Source organism: Pholis gunnellus (assembly GCF_910591455.1).
Source record: "Pholis gunnellus genome assembly, chromosome: 8".
In the NCBI taxonomy this organism is placed as follows: domain Eukaryota; kingdom Metazoa; phylum Chordata; class Actinopteri; order Perciformes; family Pholidae; genus Pholis; species Pholis gunnellus.
Window position 1 is genome coordinate 16,673,765 of NC_136534.1, and position 19,872 is coordinate 16,693,636.

The window sequence follows — 19,872 nt, forward strand, 5'->3', positions numbered from 1 at the left end:
ACTTGCAGTCTGAGAGAACTGCAGGGTAAACTGTGTTTCACATGTATAAGTCACTCAGTAACCAGTAGGGACATCGAATCATATTCATTTTATTTGGAAGGTGTGTACAAGCACATCACAAAAAATTAGATTAGTTAATTTATTCAGTGTACAACTCAGTCACACGAACAAGCCTAAACTGTTATAACTGAGTAAACTAGAGGACACAAATGATTTTAGCAGATTTATTTAAAACCATTTTTTCCCCCCCAACTTCACAAGAATTCATCCCACATTATCATTTTCACAGGAAGCTTGCGAGCACATTTAAATTCACAACCATAATGATATTTTGTGTCACGTCACTGTTCTGTGTTTTACAACCATCAGAAGCAGAGCCAGCAATGACTTTCCCTGAAGCAAATCCACGATCAGAGTGAGTGGGCCCTGGACCAACGCCAATGGCTTTGGAGCAAGCACCGATGACATCATGGTCTACCTTTAAATAAAACGCTGAACTGTGGCATTGACTTGGAATATACAGGCATTGAGTGGATATTTCACCAGCTCTACCAGAAACAGTTAAGTATGCCACGTGCAGCTTTAACATAGTAAAACTGTAGTTAAGGACAGTTTTTTTAGATGTAAATTGCTATTTCAGTCAGTGTATCGCCTTTCCTAGAACTGGTCTAGTGTTTTAAAAGCAAACTTATAAATCGATATATAGTGCTAAGAAACTGGTTGAAAATATCACCACGGCTCATCATCCACCCCCACCTTCCTCTAAATGTTTAATCATTGAAGGTGGAATGCAAACAGATGCATTTCACGCCACACAAAAACTGTTGAGGCCACACATCTGTACACGTGGAGGAAACGACTGCCGGAGTCCTGAAATGCCCTGATCTGTACCGGCACGTTTTAAAGTCCTGATTGTTACAGGACCCCCTCAGATGTCTGAAGACATCTAAGAACCATGTCGAGGTACGAAGAAGAAAACCGGATGACAAACATGCAAGATTATTTTACCAAAAAAACCTAAGTTTAATAAGAGGGGTGAATAATTGGATATGTGGCGTCTCAGAAATGCCAAGCATTTCTCTGTGCATATTATAGAGACTTCTTAGGGTTACATGATCTGCATTTCCACTCTCCTTTCCTCATTGAGGCATCAGCTCCATGGCAGTGTTACTTCATGAACTCCAGCTCAGTTCATCCACAACTGTGTCCAACCACGCCTGGTCAAACTAGTGCTGTTTCCTCCTGAATGAACATCCTGCGGAAAGACAGAGAAAAACTGTGAGTAACAAAAACTAAATGTTGTGTGAAGGTTGTGTTGGATTTGTGGTGCTGAAGATTGTAACTAATGTCTTCCCTGTTACATCAATGAGGATAGACGACATTTTAAAAAATACCTCTCAGAGCAATGCAACACAATTGGGGCTGCAACTGAAAATGATCTGCATTACTGATGACTAAAATAATCAGGATAGAGTACAAACCGACAGGGATATTATATAAATATTATTATAAGAGAGAACTGAAACTCTTGCCAGTTGCCGTTTCAAAGACTGAATCACCTCCAGAAACTGCACCCATAGTAACTCAAAGCAGTGTGCACAGAGAAGCGCTTGTTACCACGGCAGCAGAGCACAGGACTGAGTGGGTGGGACCGTCCGTGAAAACAAACCTCGACCTTAAACTCAACCAATTCACCAACACCCTGTATACACCATCATCATGTCTTTAGTGTACTCTGAATGGTGATGGAATTCTGATCCACCTTTTATCAAAAACAAAGTATTCGCTGCTTGGATGTCTTGCTGAAAGAAGTCTAAAACAAACGCCTGAATGAGAAGGCATTGTGCTTGCAGTCGACTGTGTAGAAATAGATCGATGATGATGAATTTCTGTCACAACCACAAGAGTCACTGTATGCCTTAGTTGACACCCCTTTCATAAAGAACACAATGAAAGGGCAACACAAAAGGCAAATATGTGTCAGTCATGAGGTGCATTGAGTATACAGATGAGTGTATTGTACAGATGTGTTCTGCTACCTGACCCCAGCCCAACAGAATTAAGTTAAGACTAAACCAGTCAGGTTTAGCCAGGCTGGGTCTTAAAGACATGGGTACAGGTCTCAGTTTTAAGCTTGTGAAGAACTGTACACTGTGCACACGTGGTGCCTTTGTCATTTATTATTCAATTAGAGTTTAACAGAAACCCAATTGTACGTACTGCATGAACTATTATTATTATTGAAATCTACAGAATGTATCTGTATGCATTTGTGAATGCTTTTACGTGAATATGTAGTGCTACATGTACATTAGCAGTTAGATTAACTCCTCACTACCCATGCACGTTACCTTCTGTGAGGCGAGCTTTCCCTCCTGTAGGCTGGCAGAGGACTGTGGAACAGCCAACACACAGCACGACAGTCTGAGCGTGACTGAACACTGTGGTGATCTTGTAGCAGCCTGCACACACACACAGACAGTACAAATCAGCCATGAAACAACCACAACATGACAACCACAACATAACACCCTCTACATAATCACATGTACTCATGGTTACTGAAATGTCCTTGCAGCTGTTTATGAAAAGGAGTCACGTGAAACTAATTTAACAAACAGCCACAAGTGTCATTGTATGCCTTATTTGACACCCCAATCACTAAGGGAACAATGAAAGGGCAACACATAAAGGCAAATATGTTAATACAATTTACGTGGACGATGTAATTCAATCCATCACATAATGATTATTAACAATCCAACTGAATAACAATTAATTTAGGCTTTAAATCTAATTTAAGTTTATAACGTGGTAAATTTACTCAAATATCAAAACAAAAAAAAGGTTCTTACATCTATTTTGATTATTGTACCCAATCTTTCTTCATTACTTTTTACTTATTGTATTTGCATAAAAGTCTTCGGTCTCAGCACTTAAATATGAGGACCTAGTTAGGTACAGTAATTGTGTACTTTGCACATACATCTCTCTCTGTTATTTAAATCATTACGAGGGTGTGGCCAGGTTGCCACGTAAACAAACTGACCTGGACATTTGACATCCATAAAATATGAATTAGGACTCTGAACAAGACGTTTTTTCTTGTGTGTCCTCTTTTCCTCCTCAGAGCTCGGGTGTAACAGATCCTTTGCAAGCTGGAAGGGAATCAAAGAGAGTAGTTTAGTTGAATATTAATATATATACATTTAATATAATCTACAGAGTCTTAAACTTATTGTAATATAAGGGATAAGTATACATTTTAGTTCTGGTCAGAGACATGGTTACATCATGCTTACATCGTGCAACGGTCGAGATCTCTTTACGACTTTTCAAATGAGGAAATGTGATTAAAATTAAAGTAAAGGTAATACACGAAATGGATTGAATATTTTAGAGTAATTCCAGTGATTGTACTCAGAATATAACCTACGATATCTTCAAAGGTTGAGTTTAAACCCACCAAAAGAAATCAACATGTGACCGGTGGCCATAAAGGGAGCTCGTGGGCTGCTTTTCCGCACACGTGTTTTTCAATGCCGCGTGCGTTTTTCCATCTTTACGCACACATTACGGTGATAAAAAGGTTGATTCCACCAGAAACCACCCACTGCTTGATGTCGTGTTAGAATACCACCGTTAAAACACGTTAAAGATTGCTGCTTAATACAAATAATCCGTAGTGATACTTACAGGCATGACTGCGTGTAGAGACCTTCACCGGAAAATCACACCGATGACGCACCGGAAACTGTTGGTTGACGGACAGAGACCCGGAAAAAGTAAGAGTATAATATAATAATATATAATAACAATATATAATATAATACATACATTTCTAATAACCGTTGATTGCTTAGGTTTTGGTTATAAAACTAGCGTTTAAGTATTTTTGCAATATATTTAGTTTTCATGTAGCATTGATTCCAACAATAAAGATATTATTTCAACTCCGGAGATTTTGAATTTACATTTTCAAATATGAGTTGAACATTCAGATATCATACTTTGACCCATGCAGTGTATGTCGAGCTCCAGTCAATTAAACTACGTGTTACAGGAGACGGTGGATTTCAAGTAAATATGCTTAAAACTAAGTAGGCTCGTTAAATATTACGAATCGTTAAGTTACCTGTGATCGTGTATGGTCATTGAACATTTACAAAGAAACATTACAAATTAGACACATTCAAATAATGTAACTCATAATATGCAACATGTGATCAGAATCACAACCAGAAACAGGTTTATTGCCAAGTAGGTTTTCACATAAAAGGAATTTGCCTTGGTGTTGTGGTGTATGAATATAAATAAATATTCAGAGTAGTCTAAAATAGAAGTTTGCAATAGCAGTATATACTATATATTTTCTTTAGTATGAAGAGCTGGACAGCTCTGGTTATACAAACTTCCGATCTATTACAATTAGGTTGGTAAAAAAAATAGAGATTACTAATTGTCATAATAAATCAAAAAAGTTACTACATACTTTATTATTTCAAGTAAATATTAAAAATAAACCAGAGATGAAAGTAAAGATGGGGGAAATCTGTTGTTGTCAGTAATTTACTTCAGTAACGTTTGCAAACACATAGCGGCAAATGTTCTGACGTTTTTAACAAAGATGCTCAAGAATAAAAAAGAAAATAATTTTACTTCCGGCCGATGCTGCCACGTTGGTATAAAGGTGAAGCCGTGGATCAAGTCCCCTCAGGTGTATCGGTCGTTTTCTGATTAGACGGCGCCATCTGGTGTTCATGGCGGGTACCTGCAAGTCTGAGCAGTAACTCCCACGAAGCACTCCCACACTACGTAGTCTGGGATCGGATCTGAAAAAAAAACACGTCGCCGTGTGTAAACGGAGTGATATGGACGTTTGGATGAAAGCAGAATGAATCTCGATTAGATTAGTTGGTGAAGACTGATCGGCAGCAGACAGTTAAACTTTGGATGGAGTGTATTTCTTGATGCAGCGCAGTCCAAACACAGCACAGAGGCACTGAGGGGGATCGGAATTTACCGGTGACAAGAGAGGGGGAAAAAAGGAAAAGAGGATCCACTCTTTACATGGAGTTTTAAAAAAAAAGCCTGCTTCGGTTTAAATACAATAACAACTAATATCTTTGAAGACTTGAGTCGATGAAAAGTGCTTCCAGAAAGGGACAACCCAAACTTTCCCTCATCTAACTTTAACTTCTGAAGAAACAGTTCCGACCATGGCGAAGAAGTATGATTTCCTTTACAAATTGTTACTCATCGGGGACAGCGGAGTGGGCAAAACATGCTTGATCATTCGTTTTTCTGAGGACAATTTCAACTCCACGTACATTTCCACCATCGGTACGTTGTTTGCCTTTCTAACCGCCGATATTTCTGCACCAGCTTATGCTTGGCCTCTCTAACTTATGTTATGAGTAAGACAAATGTTTGCTTAATGCTGACTTTTTTATTCCTTCTCGATTTGATGCTGAACAAACTGGTTTCCCAGACTGCTTTCATGTCTGAACTAGTCCGTGTTCTCTCGTTTCTTTTTTCATTCTGTCTCTTGTCCTCTTGTTGAATCTGTGCGCTGTCTTTTACCCTGACCCTCTCCCCCATCTCTCCCTCAGATCTCATTCCTCTCACTTGGCTCTCAGAGGGTCCACCCACCCTCATTCCTATCTCTTTTACCATCTCCACGTTCCCAGAAGAATGCTTGGCTTTCTGGCAAGCACAGTTGTTGTTTTTTTCACAGGACAACCCCCATCCTCTTCCCCTCACTGTCTGTCTGTCTGTCTGTCAGCTTGTCCATCCAACATAACTCAGTCAGTGTGTCCTGCAGGGCTGTACGTCTTTCCTAAATGACACTGAGGGGTCAAAATCACCATAAATTAGTCTCCACCCCTGTGAGGGTGACCTATATATGCTGTAATGTGTGTGTTTTTGTTTCTAGTTCATATCTGAGGTGTTTTAACTCTGTCCATCCATTCTCCTCTCTGCTCTTTGTAGGCATCGACTTTAAAGTAAAAACCGTTGAAGTCGATGGAAAGAAAGTGAAACTACAAGTCTGGTAGGAGATGACAGTTGGTTGCTTGTGTGGAAACGTTTTGTTCCTCTCTGACTCATTTTCCTGGGAGGCAAGAGGAAGCTCCCTCCTGTTCTCCAAATTGAGACTATAAGACAGGGTTTATTGTCCAAGATCCATCACACATGTCCCGCCACAGAGAGCCACTTCATGTCATTCAAGGGTGTGCTTGCTATAGCAGTATAAAATGCACATCGTCCTGCAACTTCAACTATCTTTGACGGTTGTATTTTAAAGCTCTTGCATGCATCAGTGCACTTTTTTCTTACTTTCACTGTGTGTGCTTTGTGCAGGGACACAGCAGGACAAGAGAGGTTCAAGACCATTACCACAGCCTACTACAGAGGAGCCATGGTGAGCGCTGGACGCCTGCAGAACAAGCAGACTGGATAATCACGGCTGACATCCCCGTCCCTTTGTGCTCGCTCTGTACCTTTCACTGACTCCTTAAATCCTCTCCCTCTGTCTCTGTGTCAGGGCATCATCCTGGTGTATGACATCACAGACGAGAAGTCCTTCGAAAACATCCAGAACTGGATGAAGAGCATCAAAGAAGTGAGACTGTTTCAAAGATAACCAGGAAATACTAAAAAATAGTGCTTAGTCAGGTACATATTAGTCACGAGTATGGGCCTTTACTCTCTGCAACAACCGAGTAGGGTCATTGCGCAACATGGTGATTTTAAAGGGTCAGTTCACCTCCCTAACTGGAACTTCTTTCTATTGAACAAATTAAGGCTACAACTAAGCATTATTTTTTTTTATTAACTAATTGCTTTGTCAGAATATGATGAAAATCCACAGTGTAAATTGATGTCAAATAGAAAAGCAGCAAATACGGTTGACAATTTTGCTTGTAAAATTATTGAATTTATTATGAAAGTAGTTGCCGATTCCATCAAGCTTCTCAGTTAATCAACTAATAGCCCAAATGAGATGTCCACATCAAGGTTTCTGTAATAAAAGAGAGAGTGCCACATTTTCTCTTTTTAGTTTTTAAATGTATTTTTGTTTCAGCTCTATTTTATTTTTGAAGGCAGCAGGAGTTTCTTATATAACTGAGGAAGAATTTCACACACTGTCTGTCACTCTCTTTATTTTAGTTTTTCAAGTATTTCCGAGGCATTTTTGGCTTTAATCAATAGTGGAGAGTTGAGTCGGGACATGAAACAAGGAGAGAGATGTTGCGATCACAGGTTTGGGTCTTAACAGGGTGGTCATAGTTACTTCATTAATGATGGAAGATGGAAGATAATTTCTTCCTGATCAAGATCTAACAACAAAAATGTCATTAATTGAATGAGTACTAGAAACCGTGAGAGTGTGCGTGACGACGCTCTCTGAGCAGGCCTCGCCCTCCAGTACCCTGGTGGACAACTCACCTGTGTGGCTACATGACTGGCAGACAGTCTCTTTCTCTCTCCTGGCTTTCTTACTGTCATCATTACACTAATTTCCCCTTTAGTTATGTAAAATAACTTATTTTTAGTGAGGCCCTCCTTTGTCCATTCTCTAGCCGGTTTGTGATAAATTGGGGGCTTGTCCGGGACCAAATTAATCACGTTGGTAAAATGAAGCATGGGTTTTGCCTTTAGATGAGAGCAATATTCTCGTCCTTTTGTGCGATTATTTTTTTCCCTACACTTGGTTAGTGTTGGTCCATTGTGCATTTTGGCATTTTGGTTGAAGACGGCCGTTTGGTTCCTGGAGTTTTCTTCCATTTAATTGAGTAACAATCTCTTAGCAGTGAGTTTGTTGCAGCTTGTTCTATTAAATTGGCAGTGAAAGCGGCTCGAACTATATACTTGGGATCACGTCTGTGGCTTTTGGTAGGTAACTGCATATCAGGGACTTTCTGGACCGACTGGTTTCCAGAGAATAAGACCCCCCCATCAGTAACTGCCTGAAGACTAGGGTTGGGCTTATAGAGCTGTGTTTGCTTTGTTAAATGGTACCGACGTAATGCCAGAACCCACTTGGCCAGTTTATCATTTTCTCTAATAATTTCCTTGAGGTTATCCTGGTCCTGAAGTATCCTTAAGTATAGAGAGTTTTCCTCCAGAGCAGCTGCTGTACGTGCTGCTCATTCTGGTTGTTCAGTTCAGACTTAATGTAAAGATGTCTGTGGTCTTTGATTTCTTCTTGAATGTGATCTCCACAAGAACTCAACTAATCGATTAACTGCATTCCTTCGTCCGCAGAATGCATCAGCTGGGGTCAGTCGAATGTTACTCGGCAATAAGTGCGACATTGAAGCAAAGCGGAAAGTCTCCAGGGAGACGGGAGAAAAGGTGAGATGACAAACGTAACTATTCCCTTGTTGTTATTTTCATTGCTGTTAAAGTGATGTGATGAAGACGTGAGTCTCATAGTTAGAAAGAGACAATAGAAATGAAGACTTGTTGACCTTTTTTCTGTCTTTTAAAGATAAGGAGTGATTGTTTGAGGAAGGAACTGAGTCTGTAGCATGTTTTTGATGCATCTGCTTTGTATTTACTTTAGATAAGAAGCAGGAAGTGACTATTAGCCATATCCTGACCTACTGTAATCTGTTCTGTATCTGTTGTTAACAGTTGGCAAAAGATCATGGCATCAGGTTCTTTGAGACCAGTGCAAAGTCCAGCATTAACGTGGATGAGGTGAGCCAGAACATAACCACCGGCTAAACAAACAGTGTCTACATGCCTCATTAAGCTGAGTGTGTTTTATTGTGATGTTTTGAATGTTGCAGACTTAACTTTCATTTTCTGTTTCCTTTTAGTCTTTTCTGTCATTGGCAAGCGACATACTACAGAAATCCAGCAACAAACCAGTAAGTTATACAGAATAATACCAAACTGAAGCATTTGTTCCTCCCTGAATATAAGACCTTATGTTAAACCAGGTGCGTCTGTAATAATCTGTATTTCCTTACTCGACAGGGCCCCACAGGCCGAGAGGTGAAAATCACAAGCAGTCCAGAGAAAAAATCCTCCAAATGCATTCTTCTCTAGATATGACGCTGGCCAGCACACGTAAGAAAGAACCATGCAAATTTAAGAGCGCATCAGTATTACTGGGGAGAATTACAGTACAGCAGGTTTTCTGTCTCCATCTGGTGGGCTCACATATCAAATACATACGGGTGGTAAAACTTAGTTTTTACATCCAAACTACTTTTGTTCCCCAAAAGCGTACTTTGTCAGAAAAAAAAAAGTCTTTCTCCTTTGAGCTCAAATTTTAGTAAAGTGATTGTGCCTGTATTTCACATTGAACATGTCTTCTGCCACATCTCCAGTGATACTGTTATTGTCATGAAATTGTTGCAAAGTCGGGGTCTTAAGTGACTCCGAACAAACAGCACTGTTTACTGTCTTTAAGGGCCTTTAGCTGTGTTTTATAAACTGGGTAGCTTTGTAAAGAAAAAAGTCACAACTTAATGGAACAATGTATTTCTTATGTGTGAGCACACATTTAGGGGCTTAATGGCAAAGGAAGAGTTTGATGGAAAGGGTTTTGATCCACATACAGTGCACACAGTACGCTTCTGTTCATGAATCTTAAATACTTGACAGAATTAGTGAATTGATTAAGTAAGTGGTAAAACATCTTTGGTTAACAATGCACTTTCGCTTCTGTCAATTCACTGTTTGAAATTCAATGATTTGTATAAAGCACAGACAAGTTGACATCCCACTCCTGCAGTAAGATATGAGCGGGCGGAGACGCATTTTATCTCCCCACATTTTAGTGGACCATAAACATATTTCAGAGATGTCGGAGTGAACAGTAATAAATGTTTATTTATGTTCATATTGTGCTTATCCTTTGAGAATTGCTGAAATATTTAAATTGTTATGTATGTTAAGTCATTCAACAGAATCTACAGCAACGGATGCCGCTTAACATTAAACCCTGAGTTGTTTGGGGTTACATCCTATGAAAAGTTGAAAAAACGCTCTTTGCGTTAATTACTTAAACGAGTTGAGGGATGCGTGACGTTGAATCTGAAACAAACACTGGTGGTAAACAAGCTTTGTTTTAACACATGAATGGATTGAGAATGTGGACGATAGGAACAGAGATAAGTGCAATATGAGGAGATGAGTGGAGAGATGACAGAATGATGGATAAAGCAAGTGAATGGACAGGATGTGAGGGAAGCAGCAGCAGTGCTCACATGACCCGCGCTCATTGATTTCGTGGGTCGTGCCTTTTATCTGAAGTGCCTGGTTTATCTCTAACTTAACACTACCACACATTAGCCACATCTGACAAGACAATTGTACAAGCAATTTCCGATCATTCAAAATGACTCTGATTAGACGTTCTCAGCTGATCCGAACACACTTGCTGTGTTTCCTGTATCTGTTTTTTATGCATTTCTTTCAAATTCAGTGTCTTTTCACACATGCCACATGGCTTTGTATGTATTTCACAGACCTGCCACTTGCTAAATAAAAATGCTAAACAACAAATATGATGAGTGTGTTGTAGTGTGGAACTGTATTTAATTTGATGCATACAGCTCATAATTACAAAGCATTTGTTTTCTATTTGGATAAGGGAAAGCACCCCAAAAAAACCTTCAATAGGAAAAAAAGAAGACGTGTCAGGAGGAGCAGCAGGTTGGGCGGATATATCTATGCAATAGATGCGGACCTTGTTATGTTTTGGATTTACGTTCATTACTGTTTTACTTTAAGATGAAAATAAAGATCAATTCAAATAGACAGCTTACAATTAAAGAGCAGAAGGTGGCTTTGTGTCTCAAGGACACTAAAGGAAATATGTATGTTGAGTCCATACTGTCGCCCAAATTAGACCAGGCACCTATATGCCCCACCCATTCTCACTGTAGGACCCCCTGTTGCCTTCTTTTGAAATACTAGTCCTCCGAATACGGTGGCCTGCACGGTGACCCCCCCCCCCCCCCCCCCCCCCCCCCCCCCCCAATTGCTGGACGAGCTGGTGCCTGTCGCTAGGCAACTGCCCCTCCTTTCCAGCATCAGCACCACGACGGTGTCATAGACTGTTGTGCGCGCGCTCTCTGCCGCATCTTCAAGTTGCCTGCACGTCATGCGTGCCTTGTCATCACGCAGGGCAGGTTTCGGTTTGCAAACACGATATATAATTATTTCCCAGTGCCAGAGCTGTAGCGAGGACCAGAGGAGGAGACGCGGGCAGCAGAGGGAAGGGCGAACCAAAAGAAGAATTACAAATAAACTTGGATGGATTTAAACATGTTATCCCGGACATAGGTAGGATACAGGCTATGCTGTTATGTCCCTGTGACGTCTGGTGGGAGGCAGTGAGGTGAACGTCCGGGATACATACACACAAACACACGGGCTGAACGGGATGCCCGCGTGACTGCAGGGAGGAAAGAGGCGGTGGAGGAGGAGGAGGAGGAAGGGGCTCTAGGTGCGTGTGTAGACCACCGCAAAAAAACCCGAGGTGGAGTTGTGAAAGATCGAAACCTGGAAGGAAAGATTAATTCCAGCCTGACGTCTATTTTTGGTGCAGTTTGAAAATCGATGGAGTATATTTATTTCCTGTTCACGTCGAGGTAATTAGTCTCGGTTACCGAACGAACCGATGATCTTGCTGCTTTGATCTCCACGCCGCCTTTTTGCTTATTCGTGACAGGATGAGGACCTAACGTAAGGTCGCGGGGGGGGGAGTGGGAGGGCACATGTTCGGATGTTGCTCCTCCTGATTGGACATACGGACTGACTGATTCATGTCATCTCTGCTGGGGGTGAAACAACGAGGGATCAGCTGCTTTCTTTGGGATGCTTTAAAATTTGCGGCCTGCTCGTGTCTCTAGTTACCGCAATGCCACTGGCGAGAGGAGGGAGAGGTGGAAGGCAGAAGATGAAGAGGAGGGAGCAGCAAAAAGCAAATGAGTATAACGGAGATGCATAAGTTGCAAAAACTAGCCCCATTTTGACTGTGTTTAAGTCCGAGAATGGTATTGTAGGCCAACTCTGTGGGTGATAGTGGCCTGTGAACTGCATGAGACACTGTATTGACTGAAGCTATCTTAGTATCATGGCTGAAACGTCATATGAGGGGAGTACGGTGGCTGTGAGTGTGTAGTGGCTGCTCAATTGTCAACTTTCTGCTGACAAAGTTCTTGGACTCACTCACTGGACTACAGTGCGCACCATGGGGCATTGCGCAGAACCTATGGCACCTGCCAGTGGGGAGCTTGGTGCATAATTGTGACAGAGTGGAGCTCTGAAAACCAGCATTCATGTCTCTCCCTCTTCTTCTTGCCTGCACTTCTACCCACACAACTGAACTTTGTTTTATGAACCCAGAGTAAGCGTAAAACCTCTCCCAGCCTCCTCCACACACGCCGACGAGCCTGGCATGCCTTCACCGTCAGACTCCAGCAGCGTGGCTTCGGCCTCGGGGTCTCGAGGCTGGTCAGACAGCCGCAGGGGCATGTCAGGCCGGGGGCCTGGTGGGGCACGGCTACTCCTCTACCTAGGGCTGTGCCACCTGGGCCTGGGGGCCATGGTCCTGGCCTTCTCTTTCACCAGCATGGCCTTCACCTCCTCTGCCCGTGTGAGGCAGTCCTGTCCGTTCTGGGCTGGTTTCTTCGTAAGTGTAAATCTGACCTGAAACCTACAGTATTAAGAATATAACAGCAGAGAGTGTGTTTTCTGATGTGCGTGGTGTCTGTTTGCAGGTGGTGGCATCAGGGATAGTTGGGATAATCTCATGGAGGAGACCTCTGACGCTTGTGGTGTGTATATTTGAATCTGATAAAAGCAGCATTCGAGTCTCTTAGCTATAGGTGTAAAGCCATGTATGTCGTGCAGCAATGCTGGATTACCAACAAGGAATATGCGCCATTAAAGTATGATAAGAACTCAAGTGAAGGGTTGAGAAAACAATCTCACCAAAAGGTCACTTTAGTAGCTGCTGTTGAGCGATCATATCACATGATCTTCATCAGCGGATTAGAATTCTACATGGTCAAATTTATATTATTCCGGGCATTTTTAGGACTTCTCATCCATGTTGGCTTGAAAGCTGACGTTCAAAGTTTTATCCTTGGATTCAGAAACAGCAGTTGCAAAGTTAAAGAGCCTTAAGGTGGCTCCGTCATACTATTTTATTCGGGGCTTATATTTTGTGTATTCATGTATTGATTCAGTACAAATTACTATAAACTAAGTAATCAACAACAAATCCATCCAAAAACCAGTCCTGGTACTTCACTGATTAGTTCCTCCTCTCAGGCTGAAGGTATGTTTTTCAGTGAAATCACCTGGTATAGTCTTTGGATGGTAGAATAAGACTCCCTGCCCCAAATCAAAACATGGCTCTGTGTTTCCCCCGCAGGTGTCACTGTTCATGCTGCTGTCTGCAGTGTGTGTGATCCTCAGTCTGGCCGGCTCAATGCTCTCCTGTCAGAATGCACAGATGGTCAAGTCTATGCTCACCTGCCAGGTACACTACATTATGCAAGTGTTGCCTTCTGCACTCTCATGCCGAGACGATGCTCTGGATGCATCGGGAACGTGTCAGGAATAATTGTGAATATGTTTTTCGTGTGCAGTCTCACGCTTCATACCGATCCTCTGTGTTTGGGAATGTGTGTAGGTGGAGAATGGTCTGTGTGTGTGTTGTGCGCCCACTCACTCCTGCTCCATCACAGAGGAGGAGACCCTGGTCCTCTACCTGAATGCTGACTGTCACTCAGTCAAACATCAGCTCAAGGTTGGTAGGATGTGTCTCTGTATTTGAGATTTGATCACCCAAGTTAACCATTAAAGGGTAGGTTCCCCATTTTTCAAGCCTGGATTGAAATAGTAGCCAAGTGCTCATATTAACTTTGAAACAGTTTTTCTCTTGCTTTTAACATCCCCCATGGACGAAGGACAAAGTACAAAGTTCTTGTTTTTTGCAAAAATGTATTCAAAAGTACTCAGACACTAATATTACGGTTCAGCAATCTGAGTTGGAAAAATCAAGTGGATATATCTTCCAAAGTTACAGTGTTTTTTGTACAAAATTCAATCTTTTTGGTACTATCCTCAACAGAGAAACACTGTCCAGGGAAAGCAAAAGCTGAAAAATTGTGAACCTATCATATAAATATGACACATTTCAACCAATAAATTGCCTCTGTGTTGTCAGATTTTGATTTTCTGACTGCGTATTTCTCTAAAGGACCTTTTGTTCAGTGCATGTGGTCTCAGCATTCTCTCCACCATCATCTGTACTCTGTCCACTGTGACCTGCAGTATCCACATATTCTCTCTGGACCTTGTGCACCTGGTGAGTACAGACACAGCACATTTTACATTTACCAAACCGACTTGCAAGTACTCAGCAATAAACTACACCGCTGCATATTTGAGGACAGACGTTGCACAAATGTTGTTGCCCATTACATCTATCTGTTGTATGATATTAGTGTGTTTCCCATTCTCCCTGCCTAGCTGGCCCCACATCGCTCTCGTTCAGTCAACCCAGAATGCACCACTCCTCAGGACGCCTTCCTTACCAACATCATGGACTTTGAGGAGTTTGTCCCACCTATCCCTCCACCCCCCTACTACCCTCCTGAGTACACTTGCAGCTCTGAAACAGACGCTCAGAGGTACCGCACCTAATAAGTATTATTATACATCACTTGTGTGCAGTGTGTAATGATTGTTTGATATGTTTTGTATTAATGTCCAGCATCACCTATAATGGCTCCATGGAGAGCCCCGTTCCTCTCTACCCCACTGACTGTCCCCCTCCTTATGAAGCTGTGATGGGACAAAGAGCTGCAAGCCAGGTGACTACGTGTGTGAATGTATTTGTGTGTGCGTGTGTGTGTGTGTGTGTGTGTGATATTTGTGATGACCTATGCTAATCCTTCTCTATTTTGACTGTCAAGGCAACAGTGTTTGACCCCCATGGCACAGAGCTGTCTGGAGAGAGAGGAACTTCTACTGCCTTCAGCGGTGAGTGTGAGAAGATGTTGAGTTTTATAATGTGGAGACATGGAGATTCCTTTGGGTACTGTATCAGAATCAGGTGTATATTTTAAGCAACTATAACTGTTTAAATGAGATCATAAAACATTTTTCATGAAAATAAAATGGGCCATTAATTCAATTCAGTTATTACTTACAGTATTTGAAGGAGGTACACAAAATAAAGCAATGCTTAACCTATGCTTTAAGTTAAACTTAAAGCAAACTGTGTCCCTTCATAATAAAGGATTACCTTTCTTTATTAGTGTCCATGGACAGTGGGTCTCTGTTGATGTCAGAGATTGTGGACATCCCGGACGATTCCTCCCCCTCTGAGGATTCCTGTCTGATGGAGGTTGGGCTGAGGACCCAGGGGGACAGGGGCAACAGGAACGTTTGCGAGGGGGGAGACGGAGGAGACGGCGGGGAGTACATCAGCTTTCGTGGTCCCCCGTCTCAGACACCAGAGAGTCCTCTGGCAGGAGGACCGAGAGCCAGGCGCTTCCTCAGAGGAGAGAGGTCCAACTCCTGCTCTTCACCCAGCACAGCGTCCACCACATACAGGTGAGGACGAACACACACATACAGACACAATGTATTCATGTCAGAGCTCTACGGTTGACAGTGGTATTTTGTGCTGCCCTGTTTTGTCCCACAGGTCTCCAGTATTGCGTCGGCAGGCCGTGCTAGCTAGTAGCTGTTCCCAGCTGGAAGCTATAGGGAAATCCACCTCTCCACAGCGATCTTCCATCCCAGAGTTTCAAGTTTGCCCCTCCACTCTCTCACGCCAAGGAGACACCCCGGCCTCCTCTGCTCCTCCCATTTCATCCCCCTCGCCCGCCAGTGAGCAAAGCGGTGGTCAGGGTAATGGGCCACTCCTCCTGGGCCAACCGTTGTACCTTCGACGAAGGGCTGGGAAGATTGAGAAGGATGGAGAGAGTGTAAGAAAGGATAGTGAGGGCCTCCTACGTCTCGTGAGGTCACACAGCGAGCCTGGCATCGGCTCCTCCACTGACACAGGTAAGTCAGACGCAAAAAGGTGTACATCTCCTACATTACCATTTCGATGTCCATAACCTGTCCTTCTTTCTCCTTTTCTCTAGTTGACTTTGGCTCTGGAGGCAGCAAAGTATCTATAGACACAGGTAACAGCTTATAGCTACAGGCCTTTAAAATGTGATGTTCTGGGGAACAGCTCATAACATCCTGGGTTCAAATCTGGCTTCGTTGCACGTCATCACCGCTACTCTCTCTTCATTTCAGTTTCTTTTCACAGTTGACGGTCCAATTAAAGGCAAAAAATCCCCAAAGAAAACACTTCCAAGTTGTTTAGATGAGACACATTTCAACACATTTGCACCTGACAGCCGTCATTTATCAAACCCTCTTAGAAACCAGCACAGATATAAGCATCAGAGGAGACGTGCAGATCTGTCCCTGTGTGCATCTGATTTGTGATCGATATCTAAATTAGCAGTGATTTGAGAACAGGTTGATAAATTAGATTCTGCTGTGGAAACAATAATGTGCCTCACCAGTTCCTCATCGACATGTCATTTTCAAAAGACACGTCCTGATTTATGACTGTTGCAGAAATGTAAGCTGAAATGTATCTTACAGCTGACAGTGATACAATTAACAAAATACAGATCAAGATCAGATGTACAGTAGTACTTCTGGGCCTTTTGGCCATTTTCTGCTGTCTGCTTAGTGTTTGTGTGTTCTAAGCTCTTGTGTATTATTTTGTCAACTTCATGTCAGACCGGTAGGGATTCTGTTTAATTTCAGTTACCTTCCACTTTTATGTAGGTATGCAGTTAGGTTTAGCATTGTACATTTTTCTTTTCGGGTAGTTTATTCAGTTATGTGCTTTTATTTCTAGTCAAGCCTAGTTGGTGTGTTATTTTGGCCTTGGCTCTCCCAGAAGACTCCTGATATTCTTCATCTAGTTTTATGTTACTCCTCTATCCCCTAACTTGTTGAACGAGGATGAGAAATATGTCTCCTTCTTTCTGACTCCCTCTCTCATAGGTCCATCCTCTGAGGCATGTCTGTTGCCCCGCACCTCTTTGCCTCCTGCTGCAGCTCTGCCAAGGAAAGGCAGCATGAAATCAGCAGCCACGGGGGTGCAGGTTCCCTCTAAAGCGCCCCCCACCTCACCACTGCGTTTACCTAAAGACTGCCACCGTTCCCTAGGAGACCTTAAAGTTAGTCTGAAAATAGTTGATGCAGAAGCAACAAACACCTAAAACTACTGTCGTTAACCATGGACATCTTAGCAATATTGCTTAGCAATAGCTAAGCAAGCTGTTGATTAATTGCCTTATTTCATCTTCCCCCTCATTGATCTTTTACCTTTCCCTTCAGGTGACTCGGGGTCTGGTGGCTCGCTTCCTGCAGCGCTCCAAACGCAACCTATCGCCCTCCTCCGAGCATGCTGGGAGCATCGGGCAGGGGCCTAAGAGGAGGAGTGGAGTTGAGGGCGCTGCCACCAACCACCTGCCCTTGGAACAAGTATGACACAAGTTCTGATTGAACTTGGTTATTTCCCCCTGTCTTCAGTTCACTGCATCAGAATAATTCAGTGTTTCTGCGAGTAAAGCGATCTGCTCTTTGTCTCAATGTTTTTTTCTGAAAAACTCATCTCCAGGTGTTGCTGACCCCTTGGAGCAACAGCCGGGGATACCCCAACCATCACACCCATCACCCCCATCGCCGTGGACACCACCATTCCCATAGTGACAGTCGACACAACCGGCATTACAGCAGTCTGGCGCCAGAGGGGATCCACCTGCGCAGCTGTGGAGATTTAAGCTCCTCGTCCTCAGCATCACTACGTCGATTAGTGACACCTCATCCACCGCATGGGTCATCAGGAGCTCTTTACTCAGAGTCTGCACTGTGAGGAGAAGAGGAGGGTGAAGGAGGGACAAAGGACGCTTATGAGTTGACATGGTTGTAAGGAAGATGGGAGGAAATATGGCAGGCTGAGGAAAAGCAGAGTCTGAGGCAGTTCAGTGGAGATATCTAGTACTTAAAATTTGAACGTCTTCCCTCCTTTTCCTCTTTGTCACTGCAGTTTCCTGAAGCCAACTTTGCAAATGGCCTTATTCAGTGGTGCTCTTTATCACTCTGAACATAAGCCCAGAGCTCACACTATTTCACTGTTCAACATCCGTGAAACGGTCTGATCAGTGTGGTCCCTGTTCTAACAGAATGAATCCACAACTGGCCGAAACAACCAACCAGATACATCTCTCCGCTGTATTCTCCACCCATTCTCCCTCAATACTGATCTGGAGACATATTTTCCTCAAGACTGGAGGCAGAACTCGACTAGCATTCATGCTACAACAACCAGTTACTCAGATGTACATTCAGTCTATCACATAATTATGGGTTGCAATATGCTTCTGGCCCTGTAGTACATTGCAATTCACCCACAGGATCGCTCAGAGAAGTCTCATAGAAACTTATTTTGTCTTCCATTGATTACAAAGAAAGAATCTCAATAGATATAGAGTTAGCTGAGTACAATGTAAGATAAACAGATGAGGTTGTACATGCGGACAAGTGCTCTCACATGGAAAACCCTTAACTGAGTTGCTAATTTTGTCTTTTTCTTTTTGCAATTCAGATTGTTTTTGAAATCAGATTCCCACTTTCTCCACGTTTTTCCACCTACACACTGGCCTTAAAAAAAAAGGCAGCCAGCATTTTTAACATTAACATTAATGCATGCCACAGACACATGCTAAGCGTTTGAAATGTATATTCTGTGAGTGGCCCCTGGACACGGTGGTTTGATTTGCATATGTGCATGTTTTGCTACAGCCTCCCGAATACAGCAGGAACCTTGTGCATTGGACCTGACCGTCTGTGTAACTACGTAACATGTCCTCCGAATGTCTTATCTGCATGTTTTGACAATGCTTCTTATTTTTTTTCCTCTTGCATTTGAAATGTGTTTGTGTCAATAGATAGCTGAAGGGGAAGGTCGGAGTCAAAGATGTGTAGTGCTCCCAAAAGTTTTCTGCCAGATGGCCCCAAAACACGCCTCTGCATCCTAATTTGATTTTGGTCGGGTTTGAAAATGTTTCAAGTGCACGTGCATATCTTTGACACTAGCTAACGCAGCCGGATCCTGTCAGATACGTGGTGTAAATTGCACTGCGACTGAAGAGTCTCTTGCAATAAATGTTGGTATTTGTTATGAGGCTGGGCTTCACACTATGCTTTGGCAAGGTTCTCTTTGGACTTGCAGGGGTTGTGGATAGGTGGTAAATGAAAAAAAATAAGCCATGGGCAGCTGATAGTGAACATATGATGGGTCTGGCAGCTCTGGATACTCGGTATTGTGTATATCAATATTTGTGTCGGATTGGAGTTTCTTTGGAAAGTATTTTTGATGTGCTCACGAAGTGATGATATTGACTCCATATCAGTAAAGGCACATTTTGGATATACTCATATGTATTTACCAAATTTTAAAAATGCACACGCACACACACTTAAGCCCGCACACAGATGCAGGCACACCCATACACTCCCTTATTAAGGCATTGAGCTGTATTTCTACCTCCTGTCTTGCATTACACATTATTTATTTGAAGAAATGTATATCTGTATGGCAGGCTTAACAGGCTAGAGCCTTGAAACCTGAATAATAAATGTATCTTAACATGACACGTATTCCAGATTTTAAATGCAGTGTCAATGGCAAAAACTTTCAATGCAAGTTATGTATTTCAAAATATGAAATAAATGATAGACAAATAAAAATACCTATGTTGATGTTTTTTTTTTTACCAATTATGAAGAGCAGAATCCCAGGGTTTT

At 42.5% G+C, this 19,872-nt stretch overlaps 2 protein-coding genes across 2 annotated transcripts; one reads left to right on the forward strand and one right to left on the reverse strand.

Moving 5' to 3' along the window:
• Nucleotides 1–210: 210 nt before the first annotated feature.
• On the reverse strand, nucleotides 211–3,737 carry rps27.2 (ribosomal protein S27 isoform 2). Its single transcript, XM_079163947.1, has 4 exons — nucleotides 3,697–3,737; nucleotides 3,050–3,158; nucleotides 2,352–2,462; nucleotides 211–1,255 (listed from the first exon to the last, which is right to left on the reverse strand). Exons 1-4 carry the CDS (start codon nucleotides 3,700–3,702, stop codon nucleotides 1,227–1,229), a joined length of 255 nt encoding a protein of 84 aa, XP_079020073.1. The 5' UTR covers nucleotides 3,703–3,737; the 3' UTR covers nucleotides 211–1,226.
• A 1,067-nt stretch (nucleotides 3,738–4,804) lies between these two features.
• Nucleotides 4,805–19,625, forward strand: fam189b (family with sequence similarity 189 member B). The gene is made up of 20 exons (XM_079165481.1): nucleotides 4,805–5,343; nucleotides 5,992–6,052; nucleotides 6,361–6,421; nucleotides 6,545–6,622; nucleotides 8,269–8,358; nucleotides 8,641–8,706; nucleotides 8,829–8,879; nucleotides 12,747–12,803; nucleotides 13,406–13,513; nucleotides 13,667–13,783; nucleotides 14,237–14,344; nucleotides 14,509–14,669; nucleotides 14,753–14,852; nucleotides 14,955–15,027; nucleotides 15,300–15,597; nucleotides 15,692–16,053; nucleotides 16,137–16,178; nucleotides 17,065–17,240; nucleotides 17,401–17,544; nucleotides 17,684–19,625. The coding sequence occupies exons 1-20, from the start codon at nucleotides 5,220–5,222 to the stop codon at nucleotides 17,936–17,938; spliced, it is 2,532 nt and encodes an 843-aa protein (XP_079021607.1). The 5' UTR covers nucleotides 4,805–5,219; the 3' UTR covers nucleotides 17,939–19,625.
• The last annotated feature ends 247 nt before the right edge of the window (nucleotides 19,626–19,872 follow it).